At 38.2% G+C, this 18,393-nt stretch overlaps 1 protein-coding gene across 2 annotated transcripts in view; it reads left to right on the top strand.

Annotated features, from left to right (window-relative positions):
* Positions 1 to 18,393, top strand: part of NCKAP5 (NCK associated protein 5) — an 890,605-nt gene that overhangs the window by 336,180 nt on the left and 536,032 nt on the right. For both annotated transcript variants that reach the window (XM_043576610.1, XM_043576611.1), the window contains exon 4: positions 15,360 to 15,423. In XM_043576610.1, the coding sequence (XP_043432545.1) occupies positions 15,360 to 15,423 (64 nt within the window). The remainder of the gene's footprint in view (positions 1 to 15,359; positions 15,424 to 18,393) is intronic.

The raw sequence follows: 18,393 nt of genomic DNA, 5'->3' as shown, positions 1-18,393 counted from the left end.
TCACATTAACAAATGAAAGCCAATCCAAACTCATGAAACAAAGAAACTTGTCAAAGTTATCTAATCCTTTACCCTTAGAAACAGAGGTAACAGCTATTATTATCTCGTTAAAATTGTGTTCCACAGATGGGAAAACTTGTGTTCAACTCTGTTTCCAGAAAGACAGCTGAGGGAAATGGAGGAGGAATATCTTCATGGCCAAAGTAACTGTATTTTGTAGAAGGAAAAGTATCTGGACCCTGGTCAGCAATATTAAAACCCTGAATTGTCAACAAGTAAATAAGATTCCTGGGTTGATAAGGGAGCATTGAGGAGAAGTTTGCAAAAAGCCTAAAGGGCAACCAGTATGATGTGAGAACTGAGTTTAAAGAATTTGAGAAACAGAAAGACATTTGATTTGATTAGTATTGGGGATGTTTCCTTTTGGCAGTCTTTTTCTCTGCTTGTATTCTTTTCAGGTTAGTGTCTGGCTCACTAATACCTCTCTCCCTCCATTTATAGATAAAAATAATTATAAGGAGTAACACTTCATGTGCCACTGTTCTATATACTTCATAAAAATAATTCCATTAATCCTTGCAACAGCCCTAGAAACAGCTAGGGCATCGAGGAACAGAGAATGTATGAGTGAAGAGAGGCAGTTGGGTCTTAGTAACAAACAGCCCCTGAATCCTAGTGAGTTACAATGATGGCATATTTCTTACTCTTCTAGATGTCTGAGATGCGTCTTTGGCTCTTCTGTGAGGCAACCTCACTTCAGGGCGCAGGCCATCCTCTTTGTCTAACACTGCTGATCATAATGAGAGAAGAGAACATGGTACTCCTTGTCCTGGCTCTTGCCTAGTTGCTTCCTAAAAATTACACATTTTTTCCACGCACATTTCTATGACCAAAGCTGATACCAATGGGGTAGGGAAGTCAGATCCTCCTATAGAAAAGGGGCAGTGCATGGTTGTAAATAATGATGCTCTGTAACAGAAAGGGTAAGTAAATTTCCCTAGGTCATCGAATGGGTAAGTGGGAGATAAGGGATTCAGAGCCCACGCAGCCTGGCTCGAGTCTGTTCTGTGAACCACAATTCTATTCTGCTTCTTTAGTTCCCTGTGTGCCAAGGGGAATTAAGATAGGATTTGAGAGCTTCTTATGAAATACATGAAGATTTTTTTTTTTAGTGTCCACATTCTGAACAACTACATGCAATTTGAAAATTCTAAGTCTGGCTAGAATCACATGGACAGCATAGAAGTAAGGTTAAGAAGGGGACTTTGGAGGCAAGAGGTCCTATGTCCACATCCTGACATCATCAATTACGAGCTTTGTGATCATGGGGAAGATACCTAATCTTTCTGTGCCTTATTTTCATTATGTGTAAACTGGAGTAACAGTGCCCCCCTTGTGGTTAGGGTGAAGATTAAATGAGTTAATAACCATCTGGAAAGTGCTTGGATTATAGTCACTGTGAAAGTGTTATTGTCATCATTACTCATATTCTCCTTTAGCTTAAAAGTAACCAAAGTGTGTGCAAAGAATAGTGCTCACCACTTTAACCATCATCTGCCTTCAGGAATAGTGGGTGTCTATCATCCTTGAGAAAGTGGCTTTTTATTGTCTCTTTGGACCACTTACCACTTGCTTTTCCCCTCTCTTGTTTTAAGAATCAGAAGATGCCTTCATTTAAAAATTTTTCTCTTACTATATCAATAAAACATGGTAATTATAAATGCTTAGGTTTCTTTGCATATAAACAGAAAGTTTACGGTAACGTATTTTGACAGAATTTTTCTGCCCGGTAGTTGTGCTATTATTATTCTTCAAAAACATCTGCTTTTGTTTGCATACCAGTTGCTTTCCTGTTTTCTAAAAGACTTTTATCTCTGTTGAGAGTATCCTAGATGGTCCTGTATCTGAGAGCATTCTTCCTCCCCATTACGGTCTTACCTGGTGTAACATATATTAAATTATTTCACAGATTGGTCGCCATTCATTTTTCATCTCTTAGACATTCAGTTTTATTCTCTTATCTCTATTCTTCCTTCTTCCCTCTAAAGTTTCCAATTTTTTACTTTTTTTGTTGATTTTTAGCTACTGGTCAGCTCAGACACTAATTGAGTATTACACATATTTGGCCACCATTAGATTATTTATTTACAAAGAATATTGGGAGATAAGAGTTTCTCTTTTATCTTCTAGATTTTCTACACTGACATCCCTTTACACTGTCTGAGTCTTTTAAAATCTTTTTGTTGGTAATTTGAACAGATTTGCTGTTAATGGTGTGAAGGATAGCAATTAGAGTACGAAGGTATCTCCTGGTTTGTTGTGTCTCCTAAAATTGTACTCTCTAGTTCTGATATTATACATGTTGTGTGAACATGTACATGCTTGATAGTTGATAACACTTCTAGGAGTGTGCTCAATATAAATTAAGTCATGCTGACAGTGGAGACTATAGGACAATATCCAGAAAGCAATATATACACAAATGGCTATTTCTGTATTCTAGAAGAAACAAATGAGGAGTGAGCTCAATATAAATTTTTAAGTCATAGTGATAGTGGGTGGGGCCAAGACAATATGAAGAAAGCAACATCTAGGCTCAATTCCAGCTAGGTGTTTTAACAGAAATTCTCAAATGGAGTTAGCTTAGTTGGAATGAATATAAAAATTATTACATTAAAAAATACAAGATATCTGAAAGACCTGATTATTTATTTTCGCTACAGGTCCAAGTAAGTTTTAATTAGGAAATATATAGAAAGCTTTTTCCAAAAAAAAGACAAGACATATATGAAGTGCAGATGACCAAACCATGTGGTAGACACTAAGACTTGTTTACTTCTCTGAGAACAGTCCTGAGTCCATAATGGGCCAGAGCATGTCTAAGATAGTACTATATGACTCTGACCCCAGGCCAAAAGCTCATCAATCCAGAGTGTATGCCTCATGCAAGCTATGCCAATCAGGATTTTATTCCAGGGAGTTTAAAATGTGAAAGAGATGGGAAATGGAAGCCACAAGTCCCCAGAGCTGAGCCAGGGATTCATGGGAACATCTAATGAGAAGGTGTTTGACTTCTTGCTGCAGATTCCCTTGGAGGTGCCCTCATTCTTGCCCTTCATAAAGTTTGGCCATTCAGTTGCTACTGACATACCATAATCTTCTCAATAAAATGCTTCATATTTCTTATTCTTTCTGGAGTTTGTTTCTGTTTCTTGCAGTTAGGAGAAATCAAATTCATACCATCCATATGAAAAGATTAGAAAAGAAGAATCTAATCAGGTTACAAAGCTCGACAGGGAAAGGATTCTGAAAGGAAAGTAAGTGATGTTGGTTCTGCTAGATTACGGACTCATAAAAGTGATTTGGCAAATGATCAAAGCATCAAAAAATACTGAACGCTTTGGAAAAGATTATTAAGTTGAATGGTTTATGAAAGTCAGGCAATTTATAGTTCTCCTAAAGTTTGATAATGGTTTGGTTGGGTAGAGACCTGAGCTGATGAGGGCCTGGTTATGGTTTTGTCTCTAGACAGACCAGTTCCAGGTCCAAAGGTCTCCTAACTCTCAGTCACCTGCAAGTGACTAGTGCATACTCGTGAAATGGGGATGGCAGCCAGAGAGTGAGTTAGTGTATTTGCAAACCATCCCTGGTCTAGAAAGCCAACCAAGTCAATATTCTTGTAATGGAGCATTGAGACAGCACCTTATCTTATACTGGAAATCACAGTAGAGGGAGTAAAAAGAATAGGAAGATGACATTACTAAAACTCTTTTCTGTTTAAGAGAATGCATACCTGTGGAAGTTCAGGTATGAAGTGTGCCATTTAAATCCTTCATATAAGGAAGGCCACCTGGGTGGCTCAGTAGGTTAAGCTTTAACCACAGAGCCTGCTTTGGATCCTCTGCCCCCCTCTCTCTTCCTCTCCTCTGCTTGCACACTCTGTCTCTTTCAAAACAAATAAATAGACTTAAAAAAATAAACCCTTCATATAGTTGTCTTGAACTCGCTTGAGAAATGGCATGTAAAAGAAGTGAGCTCCTTAGATTAAAAAAAAAAAAAAAGCAAAACAGCTTTGCGGTCAATAGTTTATAGTTTTATAGTCATAAATTCCTATGTTTGGCTTGTGACTTTTTATGGCTTTTAACATGTGTGAAATGTGACTACCACTTCCTCTATAAAGACTTCCATTTCTTTTTCTGATCAGAAGTAAACAGTCCTGCTGAAAATATATTACTCCTTGCTTGGAGCACCATTACATTTTACTGAATTTTGTGTATGCTTGTATATAGAGAGATGCATTGTGTTCAAACATATGTGGTTGATATATTTTATTTTATTTTTTTGCTAGGGCTGCCTTAACAAAATACTGCAGATTGGGGAACTTAAACAACAGAAATGTATCATCTCACAGTCCTGGGGGCTAGAAGTGTAAGATCAAGGTGTCACAGGGTTGCTTCCTTCTGAGGTCCATAGGGGAGAATCTGTCCAGTACTCTCTCTGAGCTTCTGGTGGCTTGCTGGCAATCTTTGGCATCCATTGGCTTATAGACACATCATCATCCCATTCTCTGCCTCCATCACATATAGCATTCTTCCTGTGTGTCTATCTTCAAATCTGTCCCTTTAAGGACCCCAGTTATACTGGATTAGGGTCCTCTCTAATGACTTTATGTTAATTTGTCTACCTCCAAATAAGGTTACATTCTGAGTTACTGGGAGTCAGGACCTCTATAGAGGAGTTTTGGGGGACCTGTAACACAATATGTAGACACAGAATGCCCTTTGATGGCAACAATTAAGCCTCCTCATCATTATATCTTCTACTGAGCCTACCAAAGTGCCTCCAACATAGGAGGCGGCATAATATTGGTGGAATGAATTGATGGCATTACCAGTCTATCATAAAAGCCACCCTTTTGTTGAACAGCATTCACCTTGTGTGTGTAACTCATCCCAAAAATGACGGAAGGAGGTTTTAGGTATAAACTAGGCGGTATCATAGTCCACCAGGGCTGCCTGCATTACCTTTTTGCCTCTTAAGAACCTGTAAGCTTTATTATTCTGAGTCTAGACAGATGCCTTAAGTCTAGTCACAGGTAGTATCTTAGGACCGTCATGAAAATGGAGACAGAATGTAATTTCAGGGCCACTGATAATTGAAAGCCATGGAAACAAAATTAATTGTCACATAAGGACCGTTGTTGGGCACATCAACAGTATGGAATGCTCCCTAGGAGATGGCTAGTACGTGTTTTCTTTTTCTTAGAATTCCCTTTATGTAGGAAACTACATACAGCCCATCACTTTTTAATGTTACCAAAATTGATGGAAGAAAATCAAACATTATTAATACAATTCTGTTGTTTACCAAGTTTTTCTTAATTGCCAGATATAATACACAGCTAGAATCGTGTCTTATTAGTGGAATTTTAATATTAAGGGAAGGAATATGGGGCATGAAAACATGGGGAATTCCAAGTTTCTTTAAAAAAACATGGAAAGGGGCGCCTGGGTGGCGCAGTCGGTTGAGCGTCCGACTTCAGCCAGGTCACGATCTCGCGGTCCGTGAGTTCGAGCCCCGCGTCAGGCTCTGGGCTGATGGCTTGGAGCCTGGAGCCTGTTTCCGATTCTGTGTCTCTCTCTCTCTCTGCCCCTCCCCCGTTCATGCTCTGTCTCTCTCTGTCCCAAAAATAAATAAAACGTCGAAAAAAAAAATAAAAAAACATGGAAATATAAGGAATCCTCAGTCTAAAATCTAGGTTTCTCAGAAGTGAAAATTAAGTTTAAGGAGTCAAGTGGCTCTTCAATGGTTCATAAAAGCTGTATCTCGAGGAAATGATTTTTGAGGTCCCTGAACTGACTTTCTGCTCAATAAATAAGTTACTGCAAAAGTTAAGACTAGAAATTCCCATTTAAACTTGGTGGAAGGATAGGTTTTTGCTCTAATAGGTATTTCAGAAACAAATTAGGTAGGGGAGCTTTGGGATTTCACTGTGCCCCAACAAAGAGAGGAGAAGATAATGGAGTTTCTTTAACTCAGTATTGCATTAAATAAATCAGTAGAGCCCCTTTGTATCAAAAATGTTGTAATTAACATTTACTAACCATTAATGTGTATTATTCTAGTGAAGACTCACAGTTCCAAATAAAAATAAAAAGGAGAAAACCCAGAAATACAAGTTCATTCTTTCATAGGTGTATTTATTTATTAACAATATTATTTGGTACATCTAGAATGTGCAGAATGCTTCATATGTGATGATAGCGGTAGGTAGCTTGTGTGGTTACATTGGCACACTTCATTAAGCTCTGGGCATGGGACCAACCTCTGGTATCTGTATATGGGTGGAGGCAGCCTGTGATCTTGTCTCAAGTCAGTGAGGCCATCTTTGCTCTGAAGCATGATCCTTGATTCATTGACAGGTATGTGTGTTCCTTGGACACAGGAAGACCGTAAAGTCCCAGTTCTCTGGGTCTTAGAGCACAGTTGGGGAGAAAAAAAGGTAAGCAGGTGATTGCTATAGGCAGCAGGAGTGACTCTCTAGATGAATCAATGAATCTGTAAATGAAAATGAACGTTTGGTTTGAGACCTCATTTTTGTGAATGGAGGAACATTCAGGGAAGAATGGTTTCAAGAACACTTACATGGTGCAGTATTTGGAATACTAGAAACTTTGAAAAAACGAATTGTAGAAGCTCCAGAAAGCTCGATAAGGAGGACCATGTGGATGAAGGACCATGTGCCTTCAGAAAGGCAGGTAGCTAAAATTAGGGTTTGTTTTTACTGATGATCTCTGTATTCCAGCACACCTCTTTAAAAAGTGTCTGTGTTAATTATTTTTGGGGGAAGAGAGGGGAATTCCTTAGTCAGCACAGCATAACGTTATTACGCTGCTCTCTCTCAGAGTCAGTGGGGTGTGCATGTTGGCCATGCTCTGTCCAGCTCCCTGTTAGTAATTACTGCACAAAATTGTATGAAGGTCACCAATTTAGAACATACATTCAACGTACTGACTTTTATACATTGTGGATGCTAATAAAATCCCTTAAAGTCGGTAATAAAAGTGCAAATTTTTGTGTTTCAAAGTTTTGGGGCCAACGTGGACATTATATATTGGAAAAAGTGCATAAAGAAGTTTATTTCCTCTGTGTTGTATCTCTAGAAGTTTCTTGAAGTTTTTTTCGCCTTGAATATCTGAGTGGATGAGTAATTAAATGATCTGCTTTGGAAAGGCTAATTAATTTAACTGTTATGCAGGGACGGCTGCCACCGGTCTCCCCATCTGCCTGCTCGACAGGCACACCTGGCACTAGGCATTGTCATGCCTTTGATGCGGGTTACTCCCCAGGACGCTTCTGTGTGCAGAGAATGGTCCTAGGCCTCCTGGGGGAGCTGACCTGCTCTCCTTACAGACATACTAGGTCACTACCATGCTCTTGTTCTTAGGGCATGCTCACAAATGGGGAAGGCTGATGATTAATTGAAACCTTTCCCCAAGATTTTAAGTGTGGCTCTCTGCCCCAAGGTATAAATGACAGTAATCATCTTTCTAATTCCTTTTAGGCATTTGGTGGTATCTTTGTAGGGAAAAATGCCAGGCATGGGGGAGGGGGTATTATTTGAAACAGAATTCTTGCCTGAGCGTAGGTTTATATTGGGGGTTTGATTAGCATTTTTATTCTATTCTGCCAGAAATGGAGGTTCATAGTACTTGGAACTCAATGCATTCCAGAAAAGTTCTGTTAGTGGTTTTCATGTTGATTGGCGTAAAAATGGTTTGGAAATGTGTTTCATCCTTAAAGACTGCAAAATTTTCTTGCATTATTTGTGACTACTTCTCTAGTAGTAGAGATAATGGTAACAGGTGATAGTAGATACAGAGGCACAAGTTCTAACAAGTGAGATTTTAACTGAGTATGTATTCACTGCTATTTGGCAGGTTTGGAAAAACATGCACGATGGCATTTAAATTTAAGAACAGTGGCTTGATGGGCATGTTTTTCAGCCTATTTGAGCCTCAGTTTCCTCATGGAAGGTACATCAATAGTGCTCAAATTGTGAACCACATGGCTGCAAGGGCCCTATGACCTTTTCAGGGATCTAGAAGTCAAGACGAATTTTATAAGAATACTAAAACGTTATTTTCCTTTTTTCATGGTCCTTCTGTTGTGGGCATATACTGTTTTGCCAGAGGCTACTCATCGTGTGTCATTGCAACATTCTGAATGTAGAAGGAGATAGGAGAATTCAGATGTAATTTTTATTAGCCAGATCGTAAAGACATTTGCAAGTGTATAAAATAGTACCACTCTTACTAAGTTTTATTTTGTTATATTCGTAGTTAGGTGTTGTTTAAATTAACCTGTGATGGAATTATTATTCTTTCAAATAAATTAATATGTATTTTCAAGGTCTCATTTTAAAATGGAATATGGTAAGTGTTGATAGATACAAACTACAGAAACAAAAGCTCTTTGGAGTCCCTGGTAATTGTTTTCAAAAGTGTAAAGAGGCTCTGAATCCAAAAATTTTGAGAATTATTGCTTTATATCCCAGAGATGTTAATTATACCTATGTCATGGCATTGTTTGACTTTAAATGTTTCATGTAAAGTACTGAGGGTAGTGCTTTACATAGTAATTATTCACTAATGTTAGCTATTACTGTTGCCTTTTTAAATTGGGGATATGGTGGTACAATGCTTTGGAACAGAAGAGGAAGAATAAGTCAGTCACGTGTCTCTGAAAGAAGTGACCTGGATAAAACCATGACCCAAAGGGGCAGTAAAGTCTAATACCATTGCATTAAAATGCCTTGAGGCATTTAGGGAATAGCAGCCAAAACATGTTACAGAGATTCTTTTTTTTTTTTTTTTCAACGTTTTTATTTATTTTTCGGACAGAGAGAGACAGAGCATGAACGGGGGAGGGGCAGAGAGAGAGGGAGACACAGAATTGGAAACAGGCTCCAGGCTCTGGGCCATCAGCCCAGAGCCTGACGCGGGGCTCCAACTCCCGGACCGGGAGATCGTGACCTGGCTGAAGTCGGACGCTCAACCGACTGCGCCACCCAGGCGCCCCAAGAGATTCTTAATAGTTAAAATATTTGTGGGGAAAAAACCCTGCTTTCTCTATGTGACTTGTTGCTGAAAAGTATGAACTTTAAAAAACAACTTGATTTTAGAAATAGTAGAATGTACCTTCCCATGTAAAGGAGGTTCAATTTCAATCTTTTGATAAAATTATCCCCTCACTTTAGTGTTAAAATCCAGCTTTGAATATATTGTTCTTCTGTTGTGTTTATTACATTCTCGTGACACTGGTGTGCTTAGGTGTGCTGTCTATTAGACCCTGAGCTCTCTGAAAGTGGACTATATTTCCCGGGACCTACAACTGTGCCAAGCAGAGAGTGAATTCACATTATTTGCTGAATTAATCAGAATTTTCATCATCATTGGATTATATGGTCACTTAGCAGAGTATTCTGAATAAATTAAGAGATTGATATATATATCATATCATATATAACTGTTTATATATTTAAATAATTTGAGGGGTGCCTGGGTGGCTCACTTGGTTAAGTCTCCAACTCTTGATTGTGTCTCAGGTCATGATCTTACCCCTCGTCAATCTCTGTGCTAACAGCATGGAACCTGCTTGGGATTCTCTGTCTCTCTGTCTCTGTCTCTGTCTCTCTCTCTCTCTCTGCCCTCTTCCTCTCATGTGCATGCACGTGCACTCTCTCTCTCTTGCAAAATAAATAAACTTTAAAAAATAAATAATTTGAAATACTGTGGAAAGTAGGAACTTAACCTAAGAACCAGAACTAACATGAAGTTAGGATATTTTGGGAGCTATTACAGGCTTCTTTAAATACCACAATGTCTTTGGTTTTATAAGATGCCAAAGAATTTTTTTCTTTTTAAATACATATATGAGCATGTCTATCCTTTATTCCTTATATCTGTTTTTGTTATAGCTTATTATAATTTCTGATTATATTTTATTTTATTTCTTGTTACTCTTTATTTTTCTAGGAAAGTCAAGTAGAGATGACACAAATTGTCTGGCAGCTTCATCAAAACACAGAGTATCTAATACACTGACAGCTGCCTTGATGTGCCTTTAGATCTGTACCTTTCAAATGCACTGTTTGTATGGAGTAGTTTGGGGCATTAAGACTGACAATGAGTAGACGTAATTCTTCACACTTAGGCTGTGTGCTGGTGCTGCTCTTCCTTCAGGGCATCCTCAGGGGGTTCCCATCTGCCTAGTGGAGAGCAGGGGCTGCTCACTGGTTTCATTCTCACCCATTCAGGGTGGGTGCTGGGCTGCCTTTAGAGTCGCAATAGAACATTGATTTGTCTCCAGACAGTCCTGTCTTCGGCACTCATGCAACAGATGGCTCAGCAGTGCCCTTCAGTTTGCCATCTCCACACATCACAAACCGAATATATTCTTTGCAAGCTGCTGTGTTTCCAACCATGCAGACCTTGCAGGTCTTTCCTGGATTTTACAAATGCCACCATCCTGTTGTCTTCATGGAGGACCATCTTCCCATGGACTTAAATTGCATTCGTATTAGTGGTATTGTGAAGTTCCACGGTTCACATAAATAATTTTGCTGTTGCCATTATTATCTTTAGTTAAAATTATCTGGGGCTATACTGACAGACTTCAGAAACCTGGTACTAATTCACCTTTTGGGTAAAAAATGGAATAAGTGAAATAGTTCTGTTTCATCTTTTTTGGAGAGAAAAATTCTCTTTGCATTTATCTGAAAGAGACGTGCTTGTGGTCTCTTTTGTTTCATTGTGTGTATATTCTTTATATCCTTCTTTTATCCCTATTCTGTAAAGAAGAATCCACAGCTCTCAATAAAAATATCCCTGGGCATTTGTTTTGCAATCATAAAGTCAATACCCCCTTCATAATGAGCTACTGGCTTTGCTACAAACACAAAACAAAACAGTAATGCATTGCAAAAGCACAGTTGTCTGTTTCCAGCAGATGAGCTAAGGTCCTCAAATAGGAGCAAGAGTGTATGTGTATGTGACTGTGTTTAATATGCCTTGGGTAGCATGCAAGTCAAGGATTCTTTCTTTATTTTTTAAACAAAGCTGTTTTTAAGAACGCTGAATTTGCATGAAAAAGATGCTGGTCCCATTTGGTTTCACACATATATTGGGACCTTGGGGGTTTAAAGATATGGTTTGCCAAGGGACTGCTGAACCCAAGGGCAAATGAGATGGCTGTAAAAAGGCAGACCCATTTATTTTTAATACTTTGACTAAGTTGATAATTTGAGCCCGGAAATGTGAACATATAGAAATGCTGAGAATTTCACCATAGATGCTTTCACCCATCAATGACTCTATTACTTCCTTAAATTTTATAAAGAATGAAAGCTCCTTCATATGAAAATAAAATATAATCCCTACTAAAAACAAAAACCCTGCCAATACATGAAATACCAAAGATATGAAAGATTTGGGAGATAGAAAGTTCTGAACCTCAAGAAAGTAATCATTGTTTGTTTGTTTTGTGGCCTTGACACTATTTTCAAAGGATATAGGGTTCATAAACTTACTACATTAAATAGGTCAAAATGGGGGTGCTTTGCTATAGTGGGACCTAGATGGCACTGTTCTTGTCCACCTACATCATAGAAAACCCTGAGCTGTTACTTGCAAGCCTTAGAGATTCATGCTCCATGACATTATGTGTATTGCATTTCCTGAATCAATGATTTAAACCAGTTACAGAGTATGGTCTTAAAGAGACAGTTGTATTTGCTGTTCCTGAGAATTCTGCTCACTCACTACCTAACGACTTTGAATCAGGGTCTCTCCCAAGTAACTAGACTTACCCAATTTTACAACTTTTAAGTAAAGAGGACTAGCTTGCAGGGCTCAGGATGGGGATGGTCTTTTCTGTGACTCAGACTACATTGAGATTCTCCATGTTTGCGTCATGCATTTCCATATGCCTGTTGGAAATCGGGGCATCTGTATTCACGTGGTGGTAGGTCAGGCCTAAGCTGATGTTTCCAGGTTCTACATATTTTGCTGTTTCATTGAATTGAATGGCTAACATGCTGCTACTTCAAACATGAGCCTTTCACATTGATTCACTCACTGTTTATTAAATGACTAAAAATATACCATATGGGCAGAGTATAAAATTCATGGTGTATTAATATTTTCCTTTTTAAAAACTATGTAATGGCTAAAACCACTAAATTTTTCTTACAAATGGAATTTTATAAGATTTGACATGCACCTATACTGTGTGACAATTCCTAATAGTGTTATAAAAGCAAACTCTTTTAAGAATAAAACAGTGACGTTCCTAACCTTTAAACTGTGTGAGAGCTCTTTCATCATTTAGTAGGATGATTGTGCTAAGCTAGACTCTTGCTCTGTTTCTAAGAATGACTTCTTTATGCTAAACTGCTCTTGTAGAAAATTAACATGCTGTTATATATATTAAATCTTTCGCTGAAGATTCAGCAATGAGGAATAAGGATTGGAAAATTTTCCAGGAAATTTTCCAAACCGTTCTTCCATTTCTAATTCTATATATTCTAGATTAAGCTCTTGAAGCATGGTCCTGGGATGCTGAGTGTTTCCAAGACCCTTTCAAGAGATCTGGATCTGCAGAGTGTGTGAGGTGTGTGTGTGTGTGTGGTCTCCTTTAATTGTTCTGAGTTTATTTTTATAGTTTTCACTGTAGTAGTATGACAAATCTTTAGTAGATTTATTCCCTAAGTATTTTGTTTTGACCCTAGTACAAATAGTTTTTAAAAATATTTATTCATTTATTTTGAGAGATGGCATGAACAGGGGAAAGACAGAGAGAGAGGGAGAGAGAGAATCCCAAGCAGGCTCTGCACTGCAGCACAGAACCTGACTAGGGGCTCAGTCTCATGAACTGTGAGATCATGACCTGAGCTGAAATCAAGAGTTGGATACTCAACTGATTGAGCCACCCAGGTGCCCCATAAATGAAATTTTTAGAGTAAATGTTCCACTTGTTTGATGCTAGTATGTAAAAACACAATTGATTTTTGTGTATTCGCTTTTATCCTGTGACTTTGCCAAATTCACTTACTAGTTGTTAGGTTGTTTTGAAAATTCTATAGTATTTTCTACTTAGAAAACTGTCATCTGTGACTAGAGACAGTTTTTTACCTTTTCATTTTTTGACATTCACATCTTTTATTTTTCTGGCCTAATTGGCCTATCTTTGGACTTTATATAAATGGAATCATAAACTGTATACTTTTCTGTGTTTATTTCTGTCATATGCTTGTGGTATTCCATATGGTATTGTGGTTAGCCTTCTCAGTACTTTCTGGTATCCCCATATATAATTATGTTGTAGTTTATCCATTCTGTTGTTAATGGGGTATGCATTTTGAGCTTAAGGTGATAACATATAATGCATTTATGAACATGCTAGTACATGTCTTTTACTGAACATACATATGCATTTCTGTTGGGTTTATATCCCAGGGTGGAATTGCTCAATCCTGAGTATAGGGTATGTTATTCTCCAGTTTCTTTGTCTTTATATTTACCATGTGTTTATTTTTCATATTAAACCAGGAGTCAGTCATATTTTTCTTTTTCAGTTCTTTGTTCTTTTCATCTGATCATTAGGACTTGGGTCAGAGAACACATGTATAATCTCTGCCTTGCTTGCCTCCCAAAGAGAGGTGCATAACTTAGTCTCTTCTGGGCTTCGTCCTCTTGACTTCGTTGCCCTCTCTCACAGGACCTGTGCATGGGTCCTGCCCCAGGCTTCCAAAACTTTGTCCCCTCAGGAGTCTCCTGATTCTAGTTTTATTCCTTCTAATCTGTCTCTGTAGGCACTAATTCAAATAGAACTATCCCTACTAAAAATGTACTCAACTGTAACCAGAGTAAAGCACATGCCTTGTTGGCACTTCAAAGACCCAAGCGGTTAGGACAGGAGACGTTCTCTCACTCAGCTGGGCATCCAGTTGTTCCCTTGCTGTTTTTGCTGTTTGCAAATTACCGGTCCTGTGATCCTGTGTAGGGGGACGTTTGAGAGATGAAATATCACACAAGTGTTTTCACATCTTGATAGCAGTAGAAGGATTTCAGGGAAAATCCTTGCTAAAATTAAGATTGGAAGATTACTATAATGTTCACTTGTCCCTACTTTGTCTATATACTGTTTTTTAAAAAATTATTATTATTTATTTTTTTTATTTTTTTATTTTTTTAAGAATTGAAAAGCTATCCAAAATTCCTTACAAAGAATTCTTAAAATTTTAGTGAGTATTAATTTTTTTTGTAAATGAAATCAGGTACTAGATATACCCCACTGTAAAATAAAGAATGCTAAAAGGTTTTTAAATTTTACAAATTTTCTAGGCTCTGAACAATGATAAGCAAAATTTTTATTTAGGATTTGTGAAATTAAAAGAAAAAAAACAAAACTAAACTGAAGTTTGATCCTAATACTGATACATACCAGCTGGGAGCTTGGTATGTTACTTAGCATGTCTGAGTCTCAGTTTCCAAATACATAAATTGGGATAATAAAACCTATTACTGGATTGTTGTCAGACTCATATAAGATCAGGTAAAATACTCAGCATGGTACATTGATGTAGCAAGTCTGTAAAGGATTTTCTATTATTATTTCAAGAATGATACAGATTTATATCTGTTTGCCTTTTAAAATTCACAATCAGGGGTGCCTGGGTGGCTCAGTCGGTTAAATGTCTGACTTCAGCTCAGGTCATGATCTCGCGGTTCGTGGGTTTGAGCCCCACATTGGGCTCTGTGCTGACAGATCAGAGCCTGGATCTGCTTTGGATTCTCTGTCTCCTTTTCTCTGCCCTTCTCCCTCTCTCTCTGTCTCTCTCTCTGTCTCTCTCTCTGTCTCTATCTGTCAAAAATAAGCAAAATTTAAAAACTAAATAAATAAAAACAATAAAATTCACGATCTGCATAAAGCAATAAGAGAAATAAAAATAATTATATACAAGCAAAGTTGATACAGAAAGGACAACTGAAATGTTTTAGCCATGGAAAATTTATTTACAAATTACATATGTTAATGAACTTAAAGGGAAGCTTTTACGCAGCATTCAACATTTATTTGGCTTTTATAAAATCCAAGACAAAAAATCTCTGTCATGACACTTCAATGAAAACAATGCACGAACTACTTCAAATATTTATAGAAAGTTTAGTTAAGGAAGTGAGCTAAACCGAGGAAGGAGTTCCTCTGGAGACCTCAAAAGAATGTTTCAAAGCCATGCCAGTGTACCTCTACCCTGAGAAGAATAGTCAACTAACCATGTGCTTTTGTTTCTCCAGGGAGAAGTTGGCCGTGGCCCGACTGCAGCGAGAAGTTGCCCAAAGAAGAAGTGAGGGGGCCATGGTAAGTGCTGGTTGCTTTCTCCTGATTCTGAACCTCCCTGCCAGAGGTTTCTGGCTTGAAAGGCATTTTGTGGCATTAAGGCTATCTAAGAAATATATTTGCTTGCAGCAGACTTAATGATGTATTGGTAAATAATGTGTTCATAATGCAGTTTGGACAGTTGTGCCATTTACAGAGAATGACAGAGGGAGGGTGGGGGTGGGGAAGGAGGGAGACTGTATTAACTGAGAAAAAGAAATAAGTATTTGGACATGGAAGAGGATGTTCCAACATTCAGAGGGTTATACGGCCTTATTTCCGGAAGACCCAGGCTTCCAGCTGTGAGCACAGTGTTGGCAAATGAGCAATCTTGGGTTTTCAGATAAGAACAGTTCGACATAATTTAAGCCTCTCAGTTCTTTGAACTTAGAAACAAACAATCGAAAAGAACACTAGGATGTTTGCTAATGTGACTATCATCTGTCTTTTTCCTTCTGTGCGCCACAGTGGTATATTTCTCCCTGTCTTTTCCAGTGTGTGCTGTTCAGAGAACTGATGTTTCCTTGTGTTTTGAATTGTACTAAAAAATCAATATGTTGTTTTGGTCCATAGCAACTTCATTTTATAGACTCTCTTTGCCACAGTATCTGCCTGTGTGCCACTCTAACATCAGAGATGACTGTCTGGGGACCCAGAGTATGCATGTGTGTGGATTACCTGCTGTTGCTACCTCTAAGCAAAAACTAGAACAGCAGATTTTTTTTTCTCACTTATGACAAAACAATGGCACAGGTGCAGTTTTTCAGCACAAGAATTATCTTTTATAAAAAAGAGAAGTGGTACATTTTTAGACCTTGCAGTCTGTGTCTGTTGGATTTTGAGTGCTAATTGACAATCCATCCACTGAAAAAAATAAGAAATTTGTAAAATCTGCTGGACTCTCCCTTCTATCAGGGAAGGCAAAGGTCTGGAGCAAGAGGCGGAATGTTGAGTGGATTCTGGAATGGTGCAGTGGCCTTTGAGTGTGCTAAAATCCTTAAGTGATCAACTGTTTGCTCTTCTGGTGATCTTAATGCAAAGAGAATCTTGAGTGTCCAAATGATAAGAAACAACTGCTCACAAGCATCTTTGCACAATGAAAAGGAAGTAAACTGGAGAAGGTGAAGGTTTAGTCAAATAGTAAACTGAGAATGTCCAGTCTGGACTTTGGGGCTGGACTGTATTAGGAAATGTGTATGGGCTAGGCCATTCTGCAGTGTTTCATTCAGTCTTTTGTTTCAGACTAGCTCCTGTTGTACATGTCATCAGCTGTGTCCTAACTGAATGGGAAGAAGTGACAACTTTTCTAGCTCTCTGTTTTTTCATCTTCAAAATGAGGAGGTTGGGATTTTATGGTTCCATTAGCTTAGTGGGTCATGTTACTGAGTATTTGTTTATGTAAAGTTTTTATGATGAGGAGCTTTTCCTGGTAATAGCTAAATGTTATTTGAGCTCATAAGAACATGCCTCTGAAGAATGTATCTTTCTGATTGCCAGTGAATGAACCTCAGTTGAAATAATCTCTGGCAGATAACTCACTAGTCTTTAAAAAGATAAAAGCCCCTTTTGAAATATTGTGCAAGTAATTGTTCAGGGTAGAAAATATCCAGAAAATGCAGGGAGACAAAAAAATTACTCTCATTGCTCAGAAAACAACGTTGGAGATGTTTCTAGTATTTTATTACTCATATTTTAATTACGGTAATGAAAAATCACACTTGGGGCGCCTGGGTGGCTCAGTCGGTTAAGTGTCTGACTTCGGCTCAGGTCATGATCTCACAGTTCTTGGGTTCGAGCCCCACGTCAGGCCCTGTGCTGACAGCTCAGAGCCTGGAGCCTTCTTCAGATTCTGTGTCTCCCTCTCTCTCTGCCCCTCCCCGGCTCGCACTCTGTCTCTCTCTCAAAATTAAATAAACATTAAAAAAAAAAAAAATTTAAAAAGAAAAATCACACTTATGTGTTGACTGATTTAACACATATTTATTGAGCACTTATTATGTGCCCAGCACTGTTCTAGGCACTGGGGAAACATCAGTGGAAGAAAAAAAAAACAGCCAAAAATCTGAGAGCTTACATTCTAGGGTTTGTGGAGACAGACATTGAATGTTTTTAGAGTGATAGATGGTGGAAGCAGCTATGAGAAAATAAGATGAGGGTAGGAAAGATTGGGAGTTCTAGGAAATCACTATTTTAAATGAAGTTTCATAGTAGTGAAGTTAGTTACTACTGAAAAGTTAGTAATTGAGCAAAACTTGAAGGAGACAAAGGAGTGAATAATGGTACTATCTGGGGGAGGATCATTTTATGTTGGGAGATGAACAGGTGCAAAGACTTGGGGTGCCCGAGGAAGAACATGGAGACAGACTATCTGGAGAGGAGTGAGGGAGAGAGTGAATAGTAGAAGATAAAGTCAGAGCTGTGTTTGGGGACAGAATGGTTAGTCATCAGGGCCCCCAGGGTTCTCTGGCTGATGGTCTGAGTGATAGGAGCCATTGGAAGGTTTTGTGTGATGCAGTGACATGATGTGATTTACTACTATTCATATCACTGTTCCCCCCCCCCCCACCTTCTATGATTTTTCGCAATCTTAGAGACACCATAAGCCCTGATTTTCATTAGTGTCCTTTATTTTGTTTCTTTTCCCTTTTTCTCAAGGTTTTTCTCCTCTTAAGTCTGGTTTTCTACTTAATTACATGCTTCAGCTTTTCTCCTCGTAGGATTCATTTATTTGTGAAGTCCTGATTCTTTCAGTATCTGACAGCTTTTAAAGTCAGGCACTTCTATTCATCCTCTAAATTTAACTGTTGCTGTTACAAGCCCAGAACTTTGTCATGTCTACAGCAAAAGCAGAAGGCAGTTCATCACAACCACATCACTTTATTTAAAGACTACTATTTACAGTATTCTGTATTTTTATCCACATGAAAGGAAAAATGGTATGGAAAAGTTTAG

This window comes from Prionailurus bengalensis, chromosome C1, assembly GCF_016509475.1.
Source record: "Prionailurus bengalensis isolate Pbe53 chromosome C1, Fcat_Pben_1.1_paternal_pri, whole genome shotgun sequence".
Taxonomy (NCBI): Eukaryota; Metazoa; Chordata; class Mammalia; order Carnivora; family Felidae; genus Prionailurus; species Prionailurus bengalensis.
This window is presented reverse-complemented; position numbering and strand designations above follow the sequence as displayed.